The sequence below is a fragment of the Microchirus variegatus genome, assembly GCF_963457635.1.
Source record: "Microchirus variegatus genome assembly, chromosome: 13".
In the NCBI taxonomy this organism is placed as follows: Eukaryota; Metazoa; Chordata; class Actinopteri; order Pleuronectiformes; family Soleidae; genus Microchirus; species Microchirus variegatus.
The window spans coordinates 9,995,727-10,023,424 of record NC_139814.1 but is presented as its reverse complement, the minus strand read 5'-3'; the positions used below and the strand labels follow the sequence as shown (position 1 = coordinate 10,023,424).

The window sequence follows — 27,698 nt, the reverse complement described above, 5'->3', positions numbered from 1 at the left end:
CCTACTGAATTCTGGTTTGTCAAGTTAGAAGGATATTTTCCACAAGCAAAACCAGCGAAGTTTTTCCAGCAAGAGTACTGTGTTCAAACCATAGACCTGGAAAATCCAGGGCTGGTACGTCTCACTCTCTCACTCTCTGTTGTTGTTGTTGTTGTTGTTGTTGAGTAACCCCTGCTCATTTCTACATGTTACCAGAGTGTGACAGAGATCGTGGACAAAGAGCTGTGTCCTTTCTACCGTGTGCCTACAACATCTGGTAATCAGGAAATATAGATGTTTATTTTACTCTACGTACCAATGCGCAATTGAATACCATGAGCCAAGAACCAGGTACAACATTTTAAAGAAATGCTATTTTAAAATAAATCCATGTATTTACAGAAAGAATACAGTATATGATGATGTAATTCATTTGTTACTGATGCCGCGTTCCATTGACACTGGAACTGGGAACTGGGAGTGACGTCACCCCTGCGTCAGAAACATAAACCTGCCAGACCATAATAATAATAAAAACCAGACAGTACTGTTACAGCACTGTGAAACAAATGCAGTAACAGTGTTTGGATGGTGGCAGATTCCCACTTCTGAATGGAATCACCGTTAACAGTTGTTAAAAGATGAAGATGAATGCGTGTTGTTCCGTGTTGGACATTAGAAATAATTCTCTGAGTGACAAATCAATGTAGAATAAGTGCTTTTAACTATGTATTCAACGACGACGGCTTATGATGCAAAGTGAATTGAAATGAAGTGATGAGGTTTTGATGATGTTGTCTGTCTGTGCTCAGTGTTGGGAAGATGTGTGCCTGATGTTTTAGCTCTGGCCCACATTCCTGCAAATTTCTCCGGTGTTAAAGGTTTACCCTCGTCACTCAACGACACTGTCAGCCTCATCAAGAATGGCACCGGGTGAGTGGCAGCACATTCATGTGTGTGTGTGTGTGTGTATATGTATATGTATATGTATATGTATATGTATATGTATATGTATATGTATATGTATATGTATATGTATATGTATATATGGCCTATAATGGCCTATAATGGCCTCACTGATGCAGCTCAACAATCTGACCACTCTCAAAGAGAGAAAGCCTTTTTGCCTTTGCCATCAGGAGGTCATGATAGTGGACACCTGACAGAAAATGGCACTGAATCCACATTTTTGTGAAGATTTCGGCTTTTAAAGGCTGTGGTCTTAGACTTTTGATCAGCTGATGAACAGAACTTGTTCACTTTAAAGGTTGTGTGCAATAGGACTGGTGAACTGTCCAGGGTGTACCCGCCTATCGCCCGATGTCAGGTTAGATAGGCACAGCACCCCCCACCACCCTCCATAGGAGGATAAAGCGGTAGATAATGGATGGATGGATGGTTGTTTGCAATAAATTGCTTACTCAAATGTGTTTTTATTTCACTCCCATTTCTTCTTTTTGCATTTTGAAGCACTACTTAGAACCTTCTTAAGATCCAACAGTTCAAAATATAAATTATTGCAATTTTTCAATTGGTCTTAAAATGTTGATTAGGAGTGATGTGCAGAAGTCTTAGGCCACCATTAGATTTGTTGTTTTAGCTGCTGCTATAACGACAATAGAGGATCATTATTTATTTTTCACTTTACTGGAACACATCCAGAACATATGTGTCCAGTTTTTTGTTGTTTTTAAAAAACAGAACAAATCAAAAGAGTGGAACCTTCATTAATGTAAGGTACATCCGTTTTGTTTGTCCTACTATTTAATTTAAAGAAATATCTGCTTAATAAAAACGTCTATTACACCAGGTTTTTTCAAGACATGCTTGAGCGTTACATACACATGTTGCATGGGTTAAACTCATTGACAGCTCGCTTATATATAATATATATAATATATAAGAGCAGCTTTAAGTCGCTTCATGTCATTCACAATTCACATAATTTGACTGACAGAAAAAACAACAGAGCTGGTGGTGCCTGAAACTTTTGCAAAAGTACTGTGTGTATGTATATATATATATATACAGTATATATATATCTGCTGTATATTATCAAACAGACATACATTGGACTAACCACGTTTCTCCTCCTCATCAACAGCACAAAGTCAGTGGTTTTGTGAGTTTGTGTTTCCCTGTAGTATAGCTGCTTGTAGTAGTATGTAGTAGGAGTATGTAGTAGTATGTTGCAGCAGCAGCTTGTAGTAGTATGTTGCAGCAGCAGCTTGTAGTAGTATGTTGTAGTAGCAGCTTGTAGTAGTATGTAGTAGTAAGTTGCAGCAGCAGCTTGTAGTAGTATGTTGTAGTAGTATGTAGTAATATGTTGCAGTAGCAGCGTGTAGTAGTATGTAGTAGTATGTTGCAGCACCAGCTTGTAGCAGTATGTTGTAGTAGTATGTAGTAGTATGTTGCAGCAGCAGTTTGTAGTAGTATGTAGTAGTATGTTGCAGCAGCAGCTTGTAGTAGTATGTAGTAGTATGTTGGAGCAGCAGCTTGTAGTAGTATGTAGTAGTATGTTGCAGCAGCAGTTTGTAGTAGTATGTAGTAGTATGTTGCAGCAGCAGCTTGTAGTAGTATGTTGTAGTAGCAGCTTGTAGTAGTATGTTGTAGTAGTATGTAGTAGTATGTTGCAGTAGCAGCTTGTAGTAGTATGTTGTAGTAGTATGTTGCAGCAGCAGCTTGTAGTAGTATTGTGTAGTAGTATGTAGTAATATGTTGCAGTAGCAGCTTGTAGTAGTATGTTGTAGTAGTATGTAGTAATATGTTGCAGTAGCAGCTTGTAGTAGTATGTTGTAGTAGTATGTAGTAGTATGTTGCAGCAGCAGCTTGTAGTAGTATGTTGCAGCAGCAGCAGCTTGTAGTACGTTTTTCTTCTATATTTGTGTTCTATATTGTTTTTACTTCTATATTTGTGATGTAGATGTGACTTGATTATCTTTTCCACTGCATGGCTTTCAGTGAACAGTTTGAAGCTGTTTTTCTTGTGAAAGCTCACTAACAGTGAGAGATTTGCATTCTCCTCTAGAACTACTTCACTCTCCTCATGTGTTTGTTTGCTCCAAGTGTCGCACCACAGCTCATGTTTGCCTCCGGTGTCTCATTAGTGACGTGGTGAATGGTTTCAATGCCAGAGAGCTTGGCGTCCGAATCTTTGAGGATTTTGCGTCGTCATGGCCGTGGATCCTCATGTGAGTTGGTGCAGAAACACAGCTCACACATACACATAGAAATGAGCCTTTGAGATAGTATTGAACCAAGAATCATGTCAAAGCTGCACACTCTTATATACATATATATATATATGTATATATATATATATATATGTACTCTTATATGATGGAAAGGGTCTTTTTGCTGTTAAGTGCAACACATGACCATTTTCATCATTTCAAACCTTTCATATTTGTCTTAAAGCTGTAGTGTGTAACTTATAATAATTATAATAAAATAAACATTTAAAAGGTTAATCAGCTCGACATAGCAGTGTTCACTTCTTGTGGCGTCAACACGGACATGGTTGTTTGACTGAAAACACAAACAAGGCCCAGGAAGAGTTTTACAAGTGAATTCAAAGTGCAGAAAACCTCAACAGCTGAAATAATAAAAAATAACATAAGCATTAATATATAAATAAGGAGCTCATAAAACAATTTAAAGAGCACATTTGAATTGGTATTATCTACTTTTCTAAGTATTTAAAGGTTTTGCTTCATAGATCCCTTAATCAAATAATGTTCTATATCTGTTGATGAAGACTAAACACAGGCAGAATAATAACGCAAACAAATTTACTTACACATGCTTTACATCTGTTTATTTAAGTGTGAGGTTAAAAATATTTCATGTTTTTTCTACTGAGTAAAGATGTTCTTTTCATGATCTTTTCTTATTAGTGGTCTGTTAATAGCCATGCTGGTCAGTATGCTGTTCCTGCTGCTGCTCAGATTCACAGCTCCAGTGATGGTGTGGCTGCTCATCATCGGCGTCCTGGCTGCTGGAGCATATGGTAACCACCTTTAACATGTGTTTTGTGAACTCTATGATAATGAGCTGATATGAAACTCACCACCTGTACTGGACCGGTTCTGGTTAAAATTGCGGGATATAGAAAAAGGTCTTTAATATCACATTAATGCGTCATTATTCACCCTAACCCACTGTTTCACAGTGTTTCACAGTTAACTCCAGTGAAGAACTAGTGATATCTACAAATTGCATTTTAACACACACATGCAACCAGGTTCCTTAGAATAAGAACTGCCTTCAGTGCCTTGATTTTGGCCCTTCATATGCTTATTTTATGTGTATTCTAGCTTGTGATGTGTTGGAGTGTTTGTCTGCTAGGGATATGGCACTGCTACTGGGAGTATGATAACTACAGGAAACAGTCTGCCTCCATCTCTGACATCGGATTCACCACCAACTTCAACGTTTACCTGCAGGTCAAAGAGACCTGGCTGGCTTTTTGTGAGTGTGATTAACATTTCTTTGATTTTGTCTTGACTGTGTGGATATTTAATGTCTTTAATGTCTTAGTAGTATCTTGTAGTAGCATGTTGTAGGAGTATGTTGTAGTAGCAGCATGTAGTAGTATGTAGAAGTATGTTGCAGTAGCAGCTTGTAGTAGTAGTATGTTGCAGCAGCAGCTTGAAGTAGTATGTAGAAGTATGTTGCAGTAGCAGCTTGTAGTAGTATGTTGTAGTATGTAGTAGTATGTTGCAACAGCAGCTTGTAGTAGTATGTTGTAGTAGTATGTAGTAGTATGTTGCAGCAGCAGCTTGTAGTAGTATGTTGTAGTAGTATGTTGCAGCAGCTTGTAGTAGTATGGTATAGTAGTATGTTGCAGCAGCAGCTTGTAGTAGTATGTAGTAATATGTTGCAGTAGCAGCTTGTAGTAATATGTTGTAGTAGTATGTAGTAGTATGTTGCAGTAGCAGCTTGTAGTAGTATGTTGCAGTAGCAGCTTGCAGTAGTATGTTGTAGTAGTATGTAGTAATATGTTGCAGTAGCAGCTTGTAGTAGTATGTTGTAGTAGTATGTAGTAGTATGTTGCAGCAGCAGCTTGTAGTAGTATGTAGTAGTATGTTGTAGTAATATGTTGCAGTAGCAGCTTGTAGTAGTATGTTGCAGCAGCAGCTTGAAGTAGTATGTAATAGTATGTTGCAGTAGCAGCTTGTAGTAGTATGTAGTAGTATGTTGCAGTAGCAGCTTGTAGTAGTATGTTGTAGTATGATGCAGCAGCAGCTTGTAGTAGTATGTAGTATTATGTTGCAGTAGCAGCTTGTAGCAGTATGTAGTAGTATGTTGCAATAGCAGCTTGTAGTAGTATGTTGTAGTAGTATGTAGTAGTATGTTGCAGCAGCAGCTTGTAGTAGTGTGATTAACATTTTTTTGATTTTTTCTCGACTGTGTGGTTATTTAATGTCTTTTTTAAAATCTGTATCCTCCTCAGTGATTATCATCTCTGTGGTCGAGGCCATCATCCTCCTCACCCTCCTCTTCCTCCGGAACAGAATCCTCATCGCCATTGCTCTCCTCCAGGAGTCCAGCAAGTGAGTTACTTAGCAAAGATGCTAGGTTCTGTGTTTGGAAGAGAAATATGGGTGTGTATCTACCAGCAGCCACACATTCTACTTTGTCTATGTCACACTCTTAATAACAGTTTAAAACCTGCGGGTTCTAAACATAGGGTTCTTTCACACCTACAGCAGTGTTTGACCCCTTGGTTCGTTTGCGTAGGTGTGAATGTAATCTCGGCACTTTGGTGTGCACCAAATCAACCGGTCAGGCAGGTCTTGGACCGCTTTATCCGCTCTACTTTGGTACTGTTCCTCTGGTGTGAAAGCAACCAAACCAAATGGGACCAAACGGTCTAGTTTAATGTATTATGGCTATGAGATGAGATACGGGATTACCCCGAATTTCCACCGGGCACGTCAGCGGAGGAGCCCCGCGCCACATCACAAGGCTGTACGGCAGTGCTGGAAATTGGGGGTTTGTCTGGTTGCGGTGCCGATGGTCTTTGTGGTCTATTTTGGTTGGCTTAGAACTCTGCATATGTGAAAGCAAAGCGTACCCACGTCTGTTTGCTACATTATAACATTTTTCTCACTGGTGCGGACCAAAGCAATCCAACTATAGGTGTGAAAGTGCCCTTAGAAAACAAATATATAAACAAGTATACACATTCTATTAATAGACATTAAGACATGTTTTTGTCAGGATGTTTTCACTCACTCACATTCTGTTTTTATCTGTTTTTAACATTCATTCAATCACTCAGTAAAAATGTTAGGATGACATCATCATGTCACCATCATCATCATCTCAGTGTGTGTGTGTGTGTGTGTGATGTCACAGGGCGATCAGTCACATGATGTGTGCTCTGCTCTACCCTCTGGTCACCTTTGTCCTCCTGCTGGTGTGTTTAACTTACTGGGGCTCCACTGCTTTGTATCCTTTAACTTCATCTACATTATGTGTGTGTGTGTGTGTGTGTGTGTGTGTGTGTGTGTGTGTGTGTGTGTGTGTGTGTGTGTGGGTGTGGGTGTGTGTGTGGGTGTGTGTGTGTGTGTGTGTGTGTGTGTGCGTGTGTGTGTGTGTGTAAACATTATATACATTTAAAGCACCATGATGGCACCTATGTAATAATGCTGGGCCATATGAATATATGTATATGTATATATATACATATATATACATATATGTATATATATATATACATATATATATATACATATATATATATAAAATACAAATAATATCCTGATATTTGAGATAAAGCTGATATAAACAGGTTGTTTCTCTGGACTCATGAAATGTTTTCTTTTCAGATGTTTGTGCTTCTCCAAAGACAATACACTGTAAATACACTGTAAACAAACAGAAAATACATAGTAAATACACTGTAAACAAACAGTAAATGCACTGTAAAGAAGGAGAAAATACACTGTAAATACATAGTAAATACACTGTAAACAAACAGTAAATGCACTGTAAAGAAGGAGAAAATACACTGTAAATACATAGTTAATACACTGTAAATACATAGTAAATACACTGTAAATAAACAGTAAATTCACTGTAAATAAGTAGCAAATACACAGTAAATACACTGTAAACAAACAGTGACTGCTCTGTAAATAAGGAGCAAATACACTCTAAACATACAGTAAATGCATTGTAAATAAGGAGCAAATACACTGGAAATACACAGTAAATACACTATGAATACAGATACACAGTGAATACTCTGTTTATACACTGTATAGAGAGTAAAAATGTGTAAATACACAGTAAACACATTGTAAATACACTGTAAATACACATTGAATGCACTGTATATACACAGTAAATACATTGTATAGTATATACCCAATATACACTGTGACTACAGAGTAAATACACAGTAAATATGCCATGAATACAATGTAATTACACTATAAATAAGAAGTAAATAGAATGTAAAAACACTGTATATGCAGAGTAAATACACTTTAAAAAAACATAGTAAATACACTGTAAATGCACATTAAATATGCTGTAATACACAGTAAATACACAATAAAGACACTGTAAATACCAAATAAATACACAGAAAATACCCTGTTAATACAGAGTAAATCTACTCTAAATACACTGTAAGTATGCTGTAAATACAATATGAATACAGAGCAAATGCTCTGTAAATACATTTTAAATACACTGTAAATACACAGTAAATGCACTGTGAATACACAATAAATGCACTGTGAATAAACAATAGATGCACTGTGAATACACAATAAATACACTATGAATACACAGTAACTACACCTTGAATGCACTGTATATACACAGTAAATACATTTTATATGCACAGTATACACAATATACACTATGATTACAGAGTAAATACACTGTAAATACACAGATAAAATGCCATGAATTCACTGTAAATACACTATAAATATGAAGGAAATAGAATGTAAATACACTGTATATGCAGAGTAAATACACTTTAAATACAGAGTAAATACACTGTAAAAAACACAGTAAATACACTGTAAAGCACATCAAATATGCTGTAATACACAGTAAGTACACAATAAAGACACTGTGAATACACTGTACATACCGAATAAATACACAGAAAATACCCTGTTAATACAGAGTAAATCTACTCTAAATACACTGTAAATATACTGTAAATATACTGTAAAATACACTGGGAATACAGAGTAAATGCACTATGAATATGCAGTAAATACAGAGTAAATACACTATGAATATGCAGTAAATACACTGTGAATACACAGGGAATACAGAGTAAATACACTATGAATATGCAGTAAATACACTGTAAATACATAGTGAATACAGAGTGAATACACTCTAGATACATAGTAAAGACACAGTAAATACACTGTAAATACACAGTAAATACATTGTAAATACACAGTGAATACACTGTAAATACACTGTGAATTCAGAGCAAATATACTGTAAATACACTGTTATACCTGTTTTATTTCTTTGGCTTTTTAGTGTTGAATGAAGGATATTTATGTCTGTTAGAAACAATGAAATTGATAAATTGGTCAAATTCTGCTTTAACACAAATAATTAGGCTTAAAATTAACCTTTTATCTAATCAATATGAATAATGTTCACATTTAGTGTCATTCACAAATGTATTCAACATAATAAATATGATGATTATCATTGCCTTTGAAAACAGGAAAAGTCTTCAAAGATAAGATGATCATATCTTGTCTCGTGTCACCATATATACTGTGATATAATATCCATATATACTGTGATATAATATCTATATATACTGTGATTTAATATCCACATATACTGTGATATATAATATCTATATATACTGTAGATAAAATATCGATATACAGTGGAGGAAATAAGTATTTGACCCCCTATCAAAACATTACTTAGTACTTGGTGGAGAAACCCTTGTTGGCACAGTACACAGGTCAGATGTTTCTTGTAGTTTTTTACCAGGTTTGTACACATCTCAGGAGGAATTTTGGATCAATCCTCTTTGCAGATCTCTCCATCACCAAATAACTTTCTAAGGACATCAGGGACAATATTTTATACCTGGGAAAGGCTGGAATGGGCTACAAGACAATTGGCAAGAAGCTGGGTGATAAGGAGACAACTGTTGGTGCTATATTAGAACATGGAAGAAACATAAAATGACTGTCGATCTCTTTCGGTCTGGGGCTCCACGCAATATTTCACCTTATGGGGTATAAACGATCATGAGAAAGTTGAGGGATCAGCCCAGAACTACACGGGAGGAGCTTCTTAATGATCTCAAGGTAGCTGGGACCACAGTCACAAAGAAAACCATTGGTAACGGACTACACCGTAATGGATTAAAATCCAGCAGCGCCTGTAAGGTCCCCCTGCTCAAGAAGGCACATGTACAGGCCCGTTTGAAGTTTGCCATTGAATGCCTGAATGATTGGGAGAAGGTGATGTGGTCACATGAGACCAGAATGGAGCTCTTTGGAATCAATTTAACTCACATGTGTTTGGAGGAAGAGGAAATCAGACTATGATCCCAGGAGCACCATCCCCACCGTCAACTATGGAGGTGGAAGCATTATGCTTTGGGGGTGTCTCTCTGCTAAGGGGACAGGTCAACTTCACCACATCCAGGGACTGTACTGTGATATAATATCTATATATACTGTAGATATATCCATATATACTGTGATATAATATCCATATATACTGTGATATAATATCTATATATACTGTAGATGGGTCAATGACATATCAAGCTTCTAAAAGTGTATTTTTTAAAAGTATTTTCAAAATGGATGTAATGCATATTTTTGAGTCCAGAACAATGTGCTTGAACATTTCTCATATATGGTTTAACTATTCTAACTGTTTTAACTCATTTTTTAACAGTATCTTTAACTTCACAACAAAAAATATGTCAGGTGGCACAACCAACTATTTATAAAAAAATATATAAATTCCTAATATTTATTTTAAAATTAATTATTTGGCAACTATACCTTAAGGTGTCTACACTAGATAAACATAATTATTTTTATCATTGTGGTTTTTTTTTTTTACAATAATTTAAGATTTATGGTCTCTGAAGGTCAGGTTTTAAGCATCCTTAACATCCAATTTTACATTTAAAGACAGGAAAATAATCACACAAATACACACATTCATATATTAACTATAATAACTACACACATTACATTTATAAACCATTTGGTCACTTTGACGTATCATTTATTGGTTTGAATTGGTTGCACCACCTGATCACATTAGTTATGACATGAAATATGCTGAAAAAAATGCATTTTTATTTCAAATAGTAACATGTGTTTTAGACATCAGTTAAACCTAACCCTAACCCATCAAAAACAATTCACATAACATTACATCTTTATGATGAGGATCGAGTACAGTCACGATGAAGTGCAGGGGATCTGGGTAGATGTTAATAAAACGTGGTGACAGACTCTTAAAGAGCAGAGCTCACTTTTCATTGTTTTCACTCCATGTTCTCAATCTTTGTGTAGAAGACACTTTAGCGCTGCAATTAACGGAATAACAGATGCATCAGATGAGCTGATGTCTTTAGTTAACTGCTCAAAGAGAGAGAATGTTCTCTGGTGTGAAGTCAATGTCGCAGGGAGTTCATAATCTGCTCCGTATGCAGCCAAGTTTCGATTTAGCGCAAAGAGACGTTCAAGCATTTAATAGGTGCTATTCCACAGTGAACTCGCTGTGTTTAGGCCATCGAATTATCAGTGCATCCCTAAATATAACATCTCAAGAAAAGTTATTGACATAAACAATGTAACCGTAATAATGACATATTTGATGGTGTGACTTGAGTTTCAATCAGCACAAGGACAAGGGAGCGCTCGCCGATTACATGGGTGTGCAGCTGCCTTGATCCCCGGTTTAGAAAAATTTGTGGTGTATAAAAAAATGTATTTAAAATTTAAAATAAACAACAACAACTCTTAGCCTGGTGGAAGTAAACCCTGGCAGCCCACCAGGCTTATAATGCACTGGGGGAAACCCTGTAATAATAATAATAACTGTTGTAAAAAAATTTCAGCAGGTGAAACTATATGTGCTAGATGTTATGACTAAGTAATCAAAGCAGAGTTGTCAGCTGGATCATTGTTAATACTTAACCTATGTCATGCTACTTTTGATAGTGATTGTGGCATCTAAAATGTACACATTATCATGCAAAATGATTTAAAGTGTGTAATATCTTTCCATTCAAAACTAATAAACATTCTAGAAGTGTCATGGATAACCTTAGAGTCTTGAATAGCATTATATAGTGACATTCCTTGCAGTTGTGCCACCTGATTAACAGTTGTGCCACCTGACAATTGCAACTAAACTCAAATTAAACAGCTTCTGTTTGGATGCAAGCATTTTTTTCTACGCCTGTCATGAAGGTCACACAGAACACTTTTTTTAACAAACAAAGAGTTTTATGATAAAATCATTTTTTTCCAGTTTTACATTGGTTTACATTGGTTGTACCACACTGACATGGAAAATGTACCAACCTACATATAGTTGAAAGTAGTTATTTTTATCAGTATTTGACAGAGATCTACAAACCTTTTTGCTTAGTCCCAAGGTTCTCTGGGGTTCCTCTGGCTAATGCAACATTTAGTTTACAGCTAATGTCTCTTGACTTCAAAATAAAGTCCAATCTTTATGGTTGCACCACCCTGATATTTAGGAAATGTAAATCTTTGGACAAAAGTTTTGCAGTTATTTTAGCAGCTTTAAAACAATTGATATTAGGTAAAAAACATTATTCAAAAGACTTCAAACATAAAATTATGCCAGAGTATTTTATTTTGAGTTTATCATTAATAAAATAATTTTTTTAATAGTTTTCTTAGTCTGCTCACTTGCTCGGACAGCTGCATCACCTGATATCTTAGGGGTTTGAGAAGTCAATACATAAAAATAATATAATTATTTGAACTGCCTGAAAAATGTATGAAAATTAATAGGTTTTATAGAATAAAGTGATAGATGTCATGAAAAGATTACATTTTGTTTTTTTTAGATAATGGACTTGGACACAAAAATATGCACGTCATGTCATTGACCCAGATATAATATCCATATACACTGTGATATAATATCCATATATATATACTGTGATATGTCCATATATACTGTGATATAATATCCATATATACTGTGGATATAATATCCATATATACTGTAGATATAATATCCATATATACTGTGATATAATATCCATATATACTGTGATATAATATCTATATATATACTGTGATATAATATCCATATATAATGTAGATATAATATCCATATGTACTGTGATATAATATCCATATATACTGGAGATATAATATCCATATATACTGTGATATAATATCTATATATACTGTAGATATAATATCCATATATACTGTGATATAATATCCATACATTTGTATATATATATATAAATAATATATATCTATTATATCCATTTATACTGTGATATTATATCCATATGTACTGTGATATAATATCCATATATATGTCTATATATATATATCTATTATACTGTGATATAATATCTATATAAACTGTAGATATTATATCCATATGTACTTTGATATAATATCCATATATACTGTGATATAATATCTATATGTACTGTGATATAATATCCATATAAATACTGTAGATATAATATCCATATATACTGTGATATAATACCCATATGTACTGTGATATAGTAACCATATATATATATAATGTGATATAATATCCATATATTTATACATATATATATATATAAATATATATATATATATATATATATATATATATATATACTGTGATATTATATCCATATATATATATACTGTGATATAATATCCATACTGTAGATATAATATCCATATGTACTGTGATATAATATCCATATATACTATGATATAATATCTATATATAGTGTGATATAATATCCATATATACTGTAGATATTATATCCATATGTACTGTGATATAATATATTTATATATATATATATATTGTGATATTAAATCCATATATATATATATACTGTGATATAATATCCATATATATATATATATATATACATACTGTGATATAATATCCATATATATATATATATACCGGATATAATATCCATAATATATATATATATATATATACACTGTGATATTATATACACATATATATATATATATATATATACACTGTGATATAATATCCATATGTTGTAGTAGGAGTAGCTATGCTGTAGTCCAACTCTAATCAGATCTTGACTTAAACTAATGAATGCAGATATTTAGCCACTTCTGGAACTCCAGTGTACAAAGTGGTGGCTCTCAACGCCACGATGAGCGACTGTAAGGACATTAGCGGCTCAGTGGACTGTGACCCTCAGGTGAGTGCACACCAAAACACGTCTTTCATATTAGCAGAAAAGAAAGGATTCTTATGCTCAGGATATTTGAAAAGTATTGTCAGATATGGACAAACATCTGCCCTGATGTGACTCATGACTAAAACAGCAGACTGAAGAAGCTGCCACCTCCTTGTGCTTTCTTACACTCTCTTACTTTCTTATATTTATTTATGTGGCACAATTCCCTGATTGGGACCATTTTGGTGTCGCTGTTGGCCACTCAATGTATTTTTCCTCCACCTCCTCCTCTCAGAACTTCACCTCATCAGATTACCCAGGATGCCCCTCGGCCAGCTGCATCTTCATCAATTACAACAACGAGGGTCTTCTGCAGAGGAACCTCTTCAACCTGCAGATCTACAACGTGGTGGCTTTTCTCTGGTGTGTCAACTTCGTCATTGCTCTGGGTCAGTGCACGCTGGCCGGAGCTTTTGCCTCCTACTACTGGGCCTTCACCAAACCAGACGACATCCCCATGTGCCCAGTGTGGGGCGGCTTCATCCGCGCACTCAGGTAGCTTCATATTACTTTCGTTACAGTCCTGCAAAAAACAGTGTTCTACAGAGGTACAGTCATCGTACAGTATTTTTGCCACTAGAGGTCTCTCAATCACACCCAGTTCAATGAATGAGGAACTGTCTGGTTCTCCTGACTGTTTGCTCTTTACAGACAGACAGAATAAAATATATCTTTTATGCAGATAATCAGATATTTTATTTAGACAAAGCTGTTTGTGACATTTATAAAATAGGTATATTTATAAAGTGCAGATCAATGAACAGGACATGCTCACTGACTGCACTTCCTTCTTTTACTACTAGGGGGTGCAATAGACCTACACAAACACAGTTAGTGCCTACAAATAACAGAGAAAGTGGATGAGATTAGGGTGATTTTTCACTTGAAGCTCTAGTCACACTGTGCCTTTGTGTATAAATGTATAAGAATGCTGTTTTTATGTTGTAGTAATCATTAGTGATGTGGGTTAATCTTGTTTGGAGACTGATATTCCAGCCTTTTATGTCACTGTTTACTGTTTGTTATGTCTTATTGTATATAATTCTTATTTTTCTCTTTTATACCTATTCTTTTCATAGTTTGTGAATCTATGTTATTTTATTATTGTTTGGATCTGTAATGAAAGATGTTTCCTCGTGGGGATTAATAAAGTATTTTCTAATGTTCTTTATTTTATATTTTCAGATATCACGTGGGTTCCTTGGCCTTTGGTGCTTTAATCCTGACCCTGGTGCAGATAGTGAGGATCATTCTGGAGTATATTGACCACAAAACCAGAGGTGAGGCTGATGAATCATCAGGAGAATGTTTATTTGCCTGCTGTGACCCTTGATAAGACACACTGAAGCACACTGCTTGTAAATGTGCTGTGTGAATTTGTGTGAATGGATGAACAGCTAAATCTGTATTTACTGTGTGTTGTCACTCAACTTTGAGATGCACAAACATCTCAAAAGAAAATCTTTGACAGCTGTATTGTGAGATATATACACATATATATATATATATATATATATATGGTAACAAAGAATATCTTGATTATATCTGTCTCTCTCTCTGTCTACTTAAAGCTCACATAGAGTGGTCCTGTTGCTCATATATGCGAGTTATGGAGGTCTACTTACATACATTAAGTTGTTTTTATGGTCAAAAACCTCCTAGTTGCTGTAAACGAGCAGATAGAAATCTCTCCTCACTGAAGCTCTTGTCAGTCGCGATATTTCAGACTGAACTCTCACACCCAGAAGATAGACTGTGTTGTGATTGGCCAGCCAGCGTAGAGCCTTCCCAACTGTCTTGTGATTGGCCAATACCTGGAAGTGACATAATCAGCACACCAGCTCTCAGAAGCTCAGCTCCCCCCTCTGGAACGGTGGATGCACTGCTCCTCATTATCAAAACATTGTTTTAACAGTGTTTAAAAATAGCATCTTCATGACTCCCCGCCGCAGTCCCTTTTATGACTTTGACCCGGAGTCAGACCCAGAGTCAAAAGACACTGACGCTCGTGAAACACCTCCACAACGGATGTTCTTCTTCTTCTGCGGTTCAATGTACACAACCTGATGTGCCCGGACTAGTGCCCGGAGCAGGAGGATCTGCTGTTCAGGAGAACCGCTGTTTACGTAATCGGACCAGGTTTTTTCAAAGATCTCGCTGAGCCCGAGATTACAATAAAACACAGCGTTCTCAGCAGTGGCTGAACTGTTTGTTTTGAACCTTCAGGGCTTCTTAAACAAGGTAATGACGCAGATACACACTAAAAAACAGCGTTAATTGGAACTTCCAGGTCAAGGTCTGCTTTAAAGTTTAGTCAATGGTTTAATTCCCCCAAATCTTATTTTTAACTGTTTATTTATGGTATGGTAACTTTTATTATCAAGTGGTTTTCGTGTTGGAGTTCTAGAACTCTAGAGTTATTTTGGTTTTGCGTTTTCCTCCGTGTCTTCTCGGTGGGGCTGAAGCATGGAGTGCGATTTGCGGACCCCTCTGGTCTTTGTGCAGTTAACTAAAGAGATCAGCTTAACCGTCCACGTTAAATGGTTCTGTCCACTTTATAAACATCTCTGCCTACTTCGTATTTTAGGAAACACACTGGCTGCATCACGCTCGTGCAGACCATGATTTTTGTGCTTTTTTGTCGCCTTTTGGGGAAACAAAAACAACAACTGAGTGAGGAAGTGAGGATTTAATGACTGGAAAAACTTTGCAATACATTTCCTCAACCATGAAAGGTGTGAGCACAGGTAAAATGCTGATAGCTGGCAGCAGCTCTCACATCGGTTTGAGACAAAAACAATAGATCATCTAAATTAGGATTGAACTGCAGTTGAAGCAAAACACTGGAATGAGCTTATATCCAGGTTAGTGGCAATCATCAACTGGAAGAAAGGAAGGATCGTGACTTTATAAGGTACATTAGACTGGTAGATGACTGTTCGCCTGGAACCCCCAAATGGCTAAGGGTTTGGAGTTGTCGGATTCCGTGGCTAGAGTCAGTAATGTCAATGACTGTGTGAAGGTCTGCTCAGCAGGGACCAGGATTCTGTGGATCTGTGACTGATACTTTAGCCCAAAGTTCTAATTTATACTCACTCGAAGATGTAAGACATTTTATGGGGGTGAAGTGGCTTTTTTGATGGCTTATACTTACCAGAATTATCAGAACAGCAAAGAAATCTATTGGATTCCCATTTTACTATTAATGAATTATAAGAAGCAATTAAATGCATGAACCATGGCACCAGGCCTGGATGGAATCCCCCCTGACCTGTATTTAAAAATCTGGCATTAGAAATGTTTCAGCAAGCGATCAAATTAGGATGCTTCAATAGAGACATAAATACAGCCATCATTACTCTGTTACACAAAAGAGGCAAGGATCGCACCGCATTTTCCAGTTTTTGCCCTCTATCACTGCAGATGTCAATCTCTATGCAAAGGTCCTGGCCCAACTTTGGTCCATCCTGACCAAACTGGTTTTGTGAAACAAAGATATGCATCTGATAACATGAGACGTCTTTTACACATTGTCGATGCCAGTATTAACATATCCTCACCTTGTGCTGTCTGTAGATGCCGAAAAAGCCTTTGACAGGCTAGAATGGGAACATCAGTGGCACACCTTGGAAATTATGGGTTTGGGCGATAATTTTGTCGGCATGCTTAAAACACTGTACTGTAACCCATCTGCTATGGTCATTACATCTAAACCAGGGTTTCTCAAAGTTTTGATACCTGACGGCCAATGTAGGAACCCAACATTGTACTGAGGGCCGCCAAAGGAAAAAAACAGAAAAAAAAACCCAGAAATAAATCCCAAAGTGGTCCAATCGACAGAGTTCCTTTCAGTAGTGTGAATATTAACTTGGATGGTGTGAGAGCCCGTTTCTGCCGTTTTTATTTATCCCTCTCTTCCGCAGCTCTCGCGACGCTTAGCTTCGCCATTTCTTCTCGTTTAGCTGCGTCCACTCCCATTCTTACCACGTAGTCGTGTATTGCGGAGATGTCAGAGCGCAACCCCACCACAGCACTCTGAGTTGTGGCGATGTCCTCTCTCGCACTGAGCTGCTCAGAGGCGACCTTTCTCAGCTTCCGATGTTGCATGAACATTCCCCATGCCAAGGAGAGCATTCCAATTCAAGTCATGAACGTGAATATGTACACGTCCTCGACATCCTCTATATCAAGTGCAGCAAGGCAAAAGACTTGCCATTTTCCCCAGGCATCCCTGCTGTATCCGGCAGAGAAGGTCCCGCTCAGGCATTCGGGTTTGCCAGAGCCCACACTCCTTGTTGAGAACACTCTGTCAATTGCATTCAGTGACCAGCTCAGCAGTTCCATCATGAAGCGAGTGTTGTTCTGTAGTGTGTCAGTTAACAGAACTCAGCTTTATACGGCTAACATGTTGACATAAGCATATTTCAATGTCAGCTAGTGTTTTCCTTCTCCATTGTATCTCAATGCAGTGTCTACTGATTTCTAACTGTGACCTTTATCCACATTCTTCCTGGGTCGTCCTGTAACGATTAATAATCATGTTTACATACCTTTTTTTTTGAATGCACTCTGTGTTGCTGATTTTCTGATCTCCTCTTCTAAGTTATTCCATTGTTTGACACTCGTGACCGACATGGTAAATGACTTTAATGCAGTTCATACCTTTCTCTGCCTGAAAACCATGTTTCCTCTCAGATTATGTCCCTGCTCTCTAGTTGGTAATAGTATTTGAAGGTTGTGAGGGAGGCTTTTGTTGGCCGCCCTGTACATTATCTGTGCTGTGCGATAGTGTGCTAACTCATATTATTTGAGTATTTCTGATTTGATAAATAATTGATTTGAGTGTTCTCTGTAACTGGCATAATGTATAATTCTCAGAGGCCTTTTCTGGAGTATCAGCAGTGGGTGTGTGTTCCCTTTATAAGTGTGTCCCCAGACTTCTACACAATATTGAAGATGAGGAAAGATTAGTGTGCAATACCACAGATAAAGTGCTTTCTGGTTTAGTAGATGTTGTACCTTCCAAAGTATGGACACACTTCTGGCCAGCTTACTTTTTAAGTGTCTTATATATGGCTTCCAACTTAACATTTCATCAATTATCACTCCCAACTCTTTGTTCTCATTAACCCTTTCAATTTCCACTCCATTAACTTGAATATTGATGCTCTTCTTGTAGCCTTTTCTCCCATATAGCATATATTTAGTTTTCTCTGAGTTTAGTGATAGTTTATTTATGTTGAACCACACATGAAGTTTGGCCATTTCATTATTGACTGTTTCCACTAATTGATTCAAATCATCCCCAGAGCAGAAGATATTTGTGTCATCTGCGAATAATATTAATTTCAGAATATTGGATACTTTGCATATGTCATTTATATAATGCAAAGTATCCAATATTCTGAATATATATTATAGTATAAACAGTTTTGGACCCAGAACTGACCCCTGTGGGACCCCACAAACTATGTCCAAGCACGATGATGTGTTATCACCTATTTTTAACATATTGGGATCTGTTGTGTAAGTAGCTCTTGACCCATCCCAGTGCTATACCTCTAATGCCATATCTCTAGTTTAGCTATCAAGATATCATGGTTAATGGTGTCAAATGCTTTTTTCAGCTCTATAAAGATCCCTATTGAATGTCGATGGGTAACCACATGAAACAATAACAAAAAGAAAGTCCAAGTCTTCTTATTGTTCTTCTAATTCTTCTTGTTCTCCTCCTCTTGTAGCGGCACAGAATCCAGTGGCACGTTTTATACTGTGCTGCATGAAGTGCTGCCTCTGGTGTCTGGAGAAGTTCATCAAGTTCCTCAACAGGAACGCTTACATCATGGTGAGCTCAGTTTTTAAAGAATCACTCTCCACTCATTTATCTGCATGGTTCTTCTTGGCTTTTCTTACAAATTCAGTGTGACTGTTGAGTTCATATTTAATATTATGACATGTAATTCCACATGATCTGTTCTTTCTCTGACAGATTGCCATTTATGGGAAAAACTTCTGTGTCTCAGCCAAAAATGCCTTTAAGCTGCTCATGAGAAACGTGATAAGGTTTGTATTAAAGGTCACATAGAGTGGTCCTGTTGCACATAAATGTTAGTTATGGAGGTCGACTTACATATATTAACTTGTTTTTATGGTCAAAAACCTCAGTTTCTGTAAATGAGCCGATAGAAATCCTCTTTTCTGACGGTGTTTTTCTGCTGCGAGATTTCAGAGTGAACTTTCACCCCCAGAAGACAGAGTCTTGTGATTGGAATCTGAACTTGTTCCTGAGTGTATTTGCATGTTTGCATGTGACACAGTGACAGTGAATGGTGTCATGTTGTGTGTGTGTGTGTGTGTGTGTGTGTGTGTGTGTGTGTGTGTGTGTGTGTGTGTGTGTGTGTGTGTGTGTGTGTGTGTGTGTGTGTGTTGTTCAGGGTGGTGGTGCTGGATAAAGTGACCGACCTGCTGCTGTTCTTTGGGAAACTGCTGGTGGTTGGAGGAGTTGGTAAGAATGACAACATAAGAGTGTGTTGAGGTTTCACAGGTGTAAAAACCACACGGCATGCTGACTTTCATCACTAACTTTTAAATTATATTATATTAATAAACAACATATAACAACAGCACAGAAAATATAATATTATAGTATTAGTATTTTTCATGTACCACAAATGCTGTGTGTGTGCATGTGTGTGTGTGTGTAGCTTCCGTACAGTTTGGCTGGGTTTAATATCAGCATTTATATTTATTTTAAACTTTTATCTTCATTTAAGGAGTTCATGTAGATTTTTTTATGAGGGTATCTTCCTGTGATAGCATTATTTTATGTGTGATTATGTATTTGTTTAAAACCGATATTTTTTTATATATAGACTCAGAGACTCTCAGGATCACAGACTCAGTGACTCAGAATCAGACACTCTCAGACTCAGTGACTCTCAGACTCAGAGACTCTCAGGCTCAGAGACTCAGACTCAGAGACTCAGACACAAAGACTCTCAGACTCAGAGACTCAGAGACTCTGACTCAGTGACTCTCAGACTCAGACTCAGAGACTCTCTGACTCAGTGACTCTCAGACTCAGAGACTCTCAGACTCAGAGACTCTCAGACTCAGTGACTCTCAGACTCAGATACTCTCAGACTAAGTGACTCAGACTCAGAGACTCAGTGACTCAGACTCAGAGACTCAGACTCAGTGACTATCAGACTCAGTGACTCAGAGACTCAGTGACTCTCAGACTCAGAGACTCTCAGGCTCAGTGACTCAGACTCAGTGACTCTCAAGACTCAGTGACTCTCAGACTCAGTGACTCTCAAGACTCAGTGACTCTCAGACTCAGAGACTCGGAGACTTTCAGACTCAGAGACTCTCAGACTCAGTGACTCTCAGAGACTCTCAGACTCAGAGATTCTCAGACTCAGTGACTGTCAGACTCAGAGACTCTCAGACTCAGAGACTATCAGACTCAGTGACACTCAGGCTCAGAGACTCTCAGACTCAGCGACTCTCAGACTCAGTAACTCTCAGACTCAGTGACTCTCAGACTCAGACTCAGTGACTGTCAGACTCAGTGACTGTCAGACTCAGACTCTCAGATTCAGTGACTCTCAGACTCAGTGACTCTCAGACTCAGTGACCCAGACTCAGAGACCTTCAGACTCAGAGACTCTCAGACTCAGAGACTCAGTGACTCAGACTCAGTGACTCAGACTCAGTGACTCAGACTCAGAGACTCAGTGACTCTCAGACTCAGAGACTCAGGCTCAGTGACTCAGACTCAGTGACTCTCAAGACTCAGACTCAGTGACTCTCAGACTCAGTGACTCTCAAGACTCAGTGACTCTCAGACTCAGTGACTCTCAAGACTCAGTGACTCTCAGACTCAGAGACTCTCAGACTCAGAGACTTTCAAACTCAGAGACTCTCAGACTCAGTGACTCTCAGAGTCTCTCAGACTCATAGATTCTCAGACTCAGTGACTGTCAGACTCAGAGACTCTCAGACTCAGTGACTCAGACTCAGAGACTCTCAGACTCAGTGACTCAGACTCAGAGACTCAGTGACTCTCAGACTCAGAGACTCAGACTCAGAGACTCAGGCTCAGTGACTCAGACTCAGAGACTCAGTGACTCTCAGACTCAGGCTCAGTGACTCAGACTCAGTGACTCTTCGACTCAGTGACTCTCAAGACTCAGTGACTCTCAGACTCAGAGACTCTCAGACTCAGAGACTTTCAGACTCAGAGACTCTCAGACTCAGAGACTTTCAGACTCAGACTCTCAGACTTTCAGACTCAGTGACTCTCAGAGTCTCTCAGACTCATAGATTCTCAGACTCAGTGACTGTCAGACTCAGAGACTCTCAGACTCAGTGACTCAGACTCAGAGACTCTCAGACTCAGTGACACTCAGGCTCAGAGACTCTGACTCAGCAACTCTCAGACTCAGTAACTCTCAGACTCAGTGACTCTCACACTCAGTGACTCAGACTCAGTGACTCTCAGACTCAGTAACTCTCAGACTCAGAGACTCTCAGACTCAGTGACTGTCAGACTCAGACTCAGAGACTCTCAGACTCAGTGACTCAGACTCAGAGACTCTCAGACTCAGTGACTCTCAGACTCAGTGACTCAGACTCAGACTCAGAGACTCTCAGACTCAGTGACTCTCAGACTCAGTAACTCTCAGACTCAGAGACTCTCAGACTCAGTGACTTTCAGACTCAGAGACTCTCAGACTCAGTGACTCAGACTCAGAGACTCTCAGACTCAGTGACTCAGACTCAGAGACTCTCAGACTCAGTGACTCTCAGACTCAGTGACCCAGACTCAGAGACCCTCAGACTCAGAGACTCTCAGATTCAGAGACTCTCAGACTCAGAGACTCTAGACTCAGAGACTCTCAGACTCAGAGACTCTCAGACTCAGAGACTCTCAGACTCAGTGACTCTCCGACTCAGTGACTCTCCGACTCAGTGACTCAGACTCAGAGTCTCTCAGACTCAGAGTCTCTCAGACTCAGAGACTCTCAGACTCAGTGACTGTCAGACTCAGAGACTCTCAGACTCAGTGACTCTCAGAGACTCTCAGACTCAGAGATTCTCAGACTCAGTGACTGTCAGACTCAGAGACTCTCAGACTCAGTGACTAAGACTCAGAGACTCTCAGACTCAGTGACATTCAGGCTCAGTGACTCAGACTCAGAGACTCAGTGACTCAGACTCAGAGACTCAGACTCAGTGACTCAGACTCAGAGACTCAGACTCAGTGACTATCAGACTCAGTGACTCAGACTCAGAGACTCAGTGACTCTCAGACTCAGAGACTCTCAGGCTCAGTGACTCAGACTCAGTCACTCTCAAGACTCAGTGACTCTCAGACTCAGTGACTCTCAAGACTCGGAGACTCTCAGACTCAGTGACTCAGACTCAGAGACTCTCAGACTCAGAGACTCTCAGACTCAGTGACACTCAGGCTCAGAGACTGTCAGACTCAGCGACTCTCAGACTCAGTAACTCTCAGACTCAGTGACTCTCAGACTCAGAGACTCTCAGACTCAGTGACTGTCAGACTCTCAGACTCAGAGACTCTCAGACTCAGTGACTGTCAGACTCAGAGACTCTCAGACTCAGTGACTCAGACTCAGAGACTCTCAGACTCAGAGACTCTCAGACTCAGTGACTCTCAGACTCAGTGACCCATACTCAGAGACCCTCAGACTCAGAGACTCTCAGACTCAGTGACTCAGACTCAGAGACTCTCAGACTCAGAGACCCTCAGACTCAGACTCAGTGACTGTCAGACTCAGTGACTGTCAGACTCAGTGACTGTCAGACTCAGTGACTGTCAGACTCAGAGACTCTCAGATTCAGTGACTCTCAGACTCAGTGACTCTCAGACTCAGTGACCCAGACTCAGAGACTTTCAGACTCAGAGACTCTCAGACTCAGAGACTCTCAGACTCAGAGAGTCTCAGACTCAGTGACTCAGACTCAGAGACTCTCAGACTCAGTGACTCTCAGACTCAGAGACTCAGACACTCTCAGACTCAGTGACTTAGACTCAGTGACTCTCAGACTCAGAGACTCTCAGACTCAGTGACTCTCAGACTTGAAGCTGTTTGTTTTCCACATTCTTTCCACATTCAGGAGGTTGGTGCGTGCATTTACAGTATATGTGTTTATAACCTCAGTTTCTTTCTTTCTAGGTGTATTGTCCTTCTTCTTCTTCTCTGGACGAATCCTGTTACCAGGCCACACTTTCCACTCTGAAACCCTCAACTATTATTGGATGCCAATAATTGTAATTCAAGCATACCAATCAGATGAATTATGTTTTTGGGATTCAAACCTGCGGTTGACCTGGTTTGTTGTCCTGTTTTATAGACGGTGGTGTTTGGTAGCTACCTCATAGCTCACGGATTCTTCAGTGTGTACAACATGTGTGTGGACACACTCTTCCTCTGCTTCTGTGAGTATACATTTACACACAGGTGACACATCACTGTTGTATTATCATTATTAGCAGTGACAGCTGACAGAATCAGAGCCAAACGTTGCCTCACAATGTCATGTTTTTGGTGAACAGCTAAATATGAAAATGGACAATGCTCAGGAGTTCAGTTTTACACCCTCACATATAGAATTTTTACTTTTCAAAGGAAAATGTTAAACCTGTTACGTAAAAAGACGAGTTTAATGATTATTATTAATTGTTTAACTTTTTATTTGTGCATTACTACCTTCACTTGCTTCTTGTATGTCAGGGACAAAATGGCCATCGTAGATTCTGTAAAGAAGCTAATTAGAGCTCAGTACTGCCCCTCACAGGTCAGACAAGGAACTGGCACATGTTGATGTCTTGAATGAGCCTGTCAGGCCCACACTTGCTAAAATAAACAGCAACTTTTTGCCACATTTAGCAAAAAAACATGTGTAAAAAACATGTAAATTTTTTTAATGTTAGTTTTGACCAGATTTACAGCAATATTTGTGAATTTTGTGATTTTAACTTCTCTTGTGAAAATGTCAATGTTTAATCTGAATACAAAATCTAAATCTAAATGTTAAATGTTAAATGTTAAATATAAATCCATCCATCCATTATCTACCGCTTTATCCTCCACCAGAGGGTCACAGGGGGTGCTGTGCCTATCTCAGCAGACATTGGGCGATAGGCGGGGTACACCCTGGACAGTTCGCCAGTCCATCGCAGGGCCACATATAGACAAACAACCATTCACTCACACTCTCACACCTACGGTCAATTTAGAGTGACCAATTCACCTAATCCCCATATCGCATGTTTTTGGACCGTGGGAGGAAGCCGGAGAACCCGGAGAAAACCCACGCACACACGGGGAGAACATGCAAACTCCTTGCAGAAAGGCCCTTGTTCCGGAGTTGTTCCAAACGGGGCTCGAACCCAGGAACCCGGGTCTTCTTGCTGCAAAGGCAAGAGTACTAACCACTACACCAACCGTGGGCCCAATATTAAATATAAATGTTAAATATAAATATAAATACAAATGTTAAATCTAAATGCTGAATATAAATCTAAATCTAAATGCTAAATATAAATATAAATGCTAAATATAAATATAAATGTTAAATCTAAATGCTAAATGCTAAATGCTAAATCTAAATCTAAATGTTAAATCCAAATATAAATGTTAAATCCAAATGCTAAATATAAATCTAAATTTTAAATCTAAATCTAAATGTTAAAAATAAATCTAAATCTAAATGTTTTGTTTGAAACTAAATGTTTAGCTAATATGCAAATTCACTAAATAAAAGCTCGAGGAGGTCAGGCTGCGTTTATACAATCAAATAACGAATTAAAACCACCCCAGCGGGGTAAATAAACTTGTACATACTATCGTGATAATAACTACCTAAAATAACAAAAAAACATGTTCAGAAGTGTTTTCGCTCTGCCCATTTTACCAAGTATGCATAGGCTGGTGACTTGTGCATACTTGGGAAAGCCATGTATCCCAGAATGCATTTCGTCAACGTAGCAGAGAAAATAAATATATAAATATTTTTCCGTGTCCCGAAACACAGTTTTAAAATCATTTGACGCAAGAAATTAGTCATTTTTAATCCAAATGTGTTGTGTGTATTAAGATAAGACGTATATTTATAGTTTGGCAGCCAAGTTGTCGGAGGTGATCAGCTCCGCCTCAGTGGCCGGCACAGGGCAGCGTTACCTCGGCCTGTCTTATTGAAATGATCTGCTGGCTCAGACGTCTCTGTCATCAGATACGTGGTGTGATCGATAGATTTGTTGTTGATGTTGTTTCTTTTTAAAGCGGAACTAGACCGGAAGTTCCTATTATCGCTGTTTTTTTTGGTGTGTATCTGCGTCATTACCTTGTTTATGAAGCCTGACGGTTTCAAACAAACAGTTCAGCCACTGCTGAGAACGTTGTGTTTTATTGTAATCTCGGGGCTCAACGAGATCACTGAAAATCCCGTTATAGTTACGTAAGCAGCGGTTCTCCTGAACAACCGATCGTCCTGCTCCGGGCGGTAGTCCGGGCACATCCGGTTGCGTACATTGAACTGCAGAAGAAGAATAACGTCCGTTGTGGAGGTGTTTCACGAGGAACAGTGTCTTCTGACTCTGGGTCTGACTCCGGTTTAAAGTCATAAAGGGACTGCGGCGGGGAGTCGTGACGAAGCTATTTTTAAACACTGTTAAAACAATGTTTTGATAATGAGTAGCAATGCATCCACCGCTCCAGAGAGGGAGCTGAGCTTCTGAGAGCTGACGTGATAGATTACGTCACTTCCAGATACCTGGCCAATCACAACACAGGTGGGAAGGCTCTACGCTGGCTGGCCAATCACAACACACTCTGTCTTCTCGGGCGAGATTTATGGCTGAAATAGCGCGACTGACAAGCGCTTCGAAAAGGACAGATTTCAATCGGCTCGTTTACATCAACTAGGAGGATTTTGACCATAAAAACAACTTAATATATGTAAGTAGACCTCCATAACTCACATATATGTGCAACAGGACCACTCTATGTGACCTTTAATGTAAACGTTTTGACCTGACAGTTTGAAAAACATTTACATAGTTTAGGTAGTTATTATCACGATAGTATGTTCAAGTTTATTTCCCTTGCTAGGGTGGTTTTAATTCGTTATTTGATTGTATAAACACAGCCTGACCTCCTCAAGCTTTTATTTTGGTACATCCGGTTACCGGCAGTGTGAATTTGCATATTAGCTAAATATTTAGTTTCAAATTATTTCTATTTAGATATAACATTAAGATTTTGATTTTTTTATTCAGATTATACATTGAAATTATATTTTCACAAGTAAATATCACAAAATTCACAGATATTGCTGTAAATCTGGTCAAAACTAACATTAAAAAATTCACATGTTTTTTATACTTGTTTTTTTGCTAAATGTGGCAAAAAGTTGCTGTTTATTTTAGCATGCGCCTCATAGACTCTCATTTCACTGCAGCAGCAGATCGTTCATTACTGCCACTCACTGGTCAATGTAGGACATGTCTCATGTGAGGTGACACCGATACTCCCACCAGGTCACAAGGGGCCACATGAAGTGGGTTTTGATTGTCATTTAATATGTAGCCCAAGCACTGATCTGCCGATCTGTCCTGTCTGTCCTCTGGGTAAACGCTGATTAAAGTGGGTTTAAATTTAAGAGTTTAAGCAGTCACTGTAGATGAAGAACCACTGCCAACAAATGTCTGTTGCAATGTGTGTGTGTGTGTGTGTGTCACAGTGGAAGACTTGGAGCGTAACGATGGATCTCCAGAGAAACCATACTTTATGTCCAAAAACCTCATGAAAATCCTCAACAAATCCAACAAGGGACAGAAAAAAGGGAAAGACTGAAGCTCAACAGTCAACACTTTCAGGATGAACTCTTATGTTTTACACTCACTCTTCTCAACACGTTTACTGATTTGCTTATTTTGCACTTTGTGGTTGTAATTTTTTCATTGTGTAATGAGTGAACATAAGGACGATGATGTCATTTTATCTTAGATTCTAAATGAATGAATTATTTTAATTTATCATTATTTTATGTGTCACTTTAAAACAGCTTTGGACGTTGATTTTAGGTTTTATGTCTTTTATTGTTCGACATCTTCAGATGAAACAAAAAAAACAACATTTTGTAATAATTTCAGGATCATTATATATTTCTACTGTCAAAGAAGTTTTAT

At 38.3% G+C, this 27,698-nt stretch overlaps 1 protein-coding gene across 1 annotated transcript in view; it reads left to right on the top strand.

Moving 5' to 3' along the window:
- slc44a4 (solute carrier family 44 member 4) overlaps positions 1 to 27,481 on the top strand; it is a gene marked incomplete at its 5' end in the record, with an annotated part of 55,270 nt that extends 27,789 nt beyond the window's left edge. The window contains 16 exons of the mRNA XM_083899468.1: positions 196 to 256; positions 792 to 912; positions 3,087 to 3,170; positions 3,876 to 3,988; positions 4,327 to 4,449; positions 5,435 to 5,534; positions 6,343 to 6,435; positions 13,333 to 13,435; positions 13,710 to 13,969; positions 14,660 to 14,754; positions 19,216 to 19,319; positions 19,464 to 19,537; positions 19,909 to 19,979; positions 23,683 to 23,777; positions 23,861 to 23,945; positions 27,251 to 27,481. Coding sequence (XP_083755594.1) covers positions 196 to 256; positions 792 to 912; positions 3,087 to 3,170; positions 3,876 to 3,988; positions 4,327 to 4,449; positions 5,435 to 5,534; positions 6,343 to 6,435; positions 13,333 to 13,435; positions 13,710 to 13,969; positions 14,660 to 14,754; positions 19,216 to 19,319; positions 19,464 to 19,537; positions 19,909 to 19,979; positions 23,683 to 23,777; positions 23,861 to 23,945; positions 27,251 to 27,363 — 1,695 coding nt within the window. The 3' untranslated portion in view covers positions 27,364 to 27,481. The remainder of the gene's footprint in view (positions 1 to 195; positions 257 to 791; positions 913 to 3,086; positions 3,171 to 3,875; positions 3,989 to 4,326; positions 4,450 to 5,434; positions 5,535 to 6,342; positions 6,436 to 13,332; positions 13,436 to 13,709; positions 13,970 to 14,659; positions 14,755 to 19,215; positions 19,320 to 19,463; positions 19,538 to 19,908; positions 19,980 to 23,682; positions 23,778 to 23,860; positions 23,946 to 27,250) is intronic.
- Positions 27,482 to 27,698: the final 217 nt, after the last annotated feature.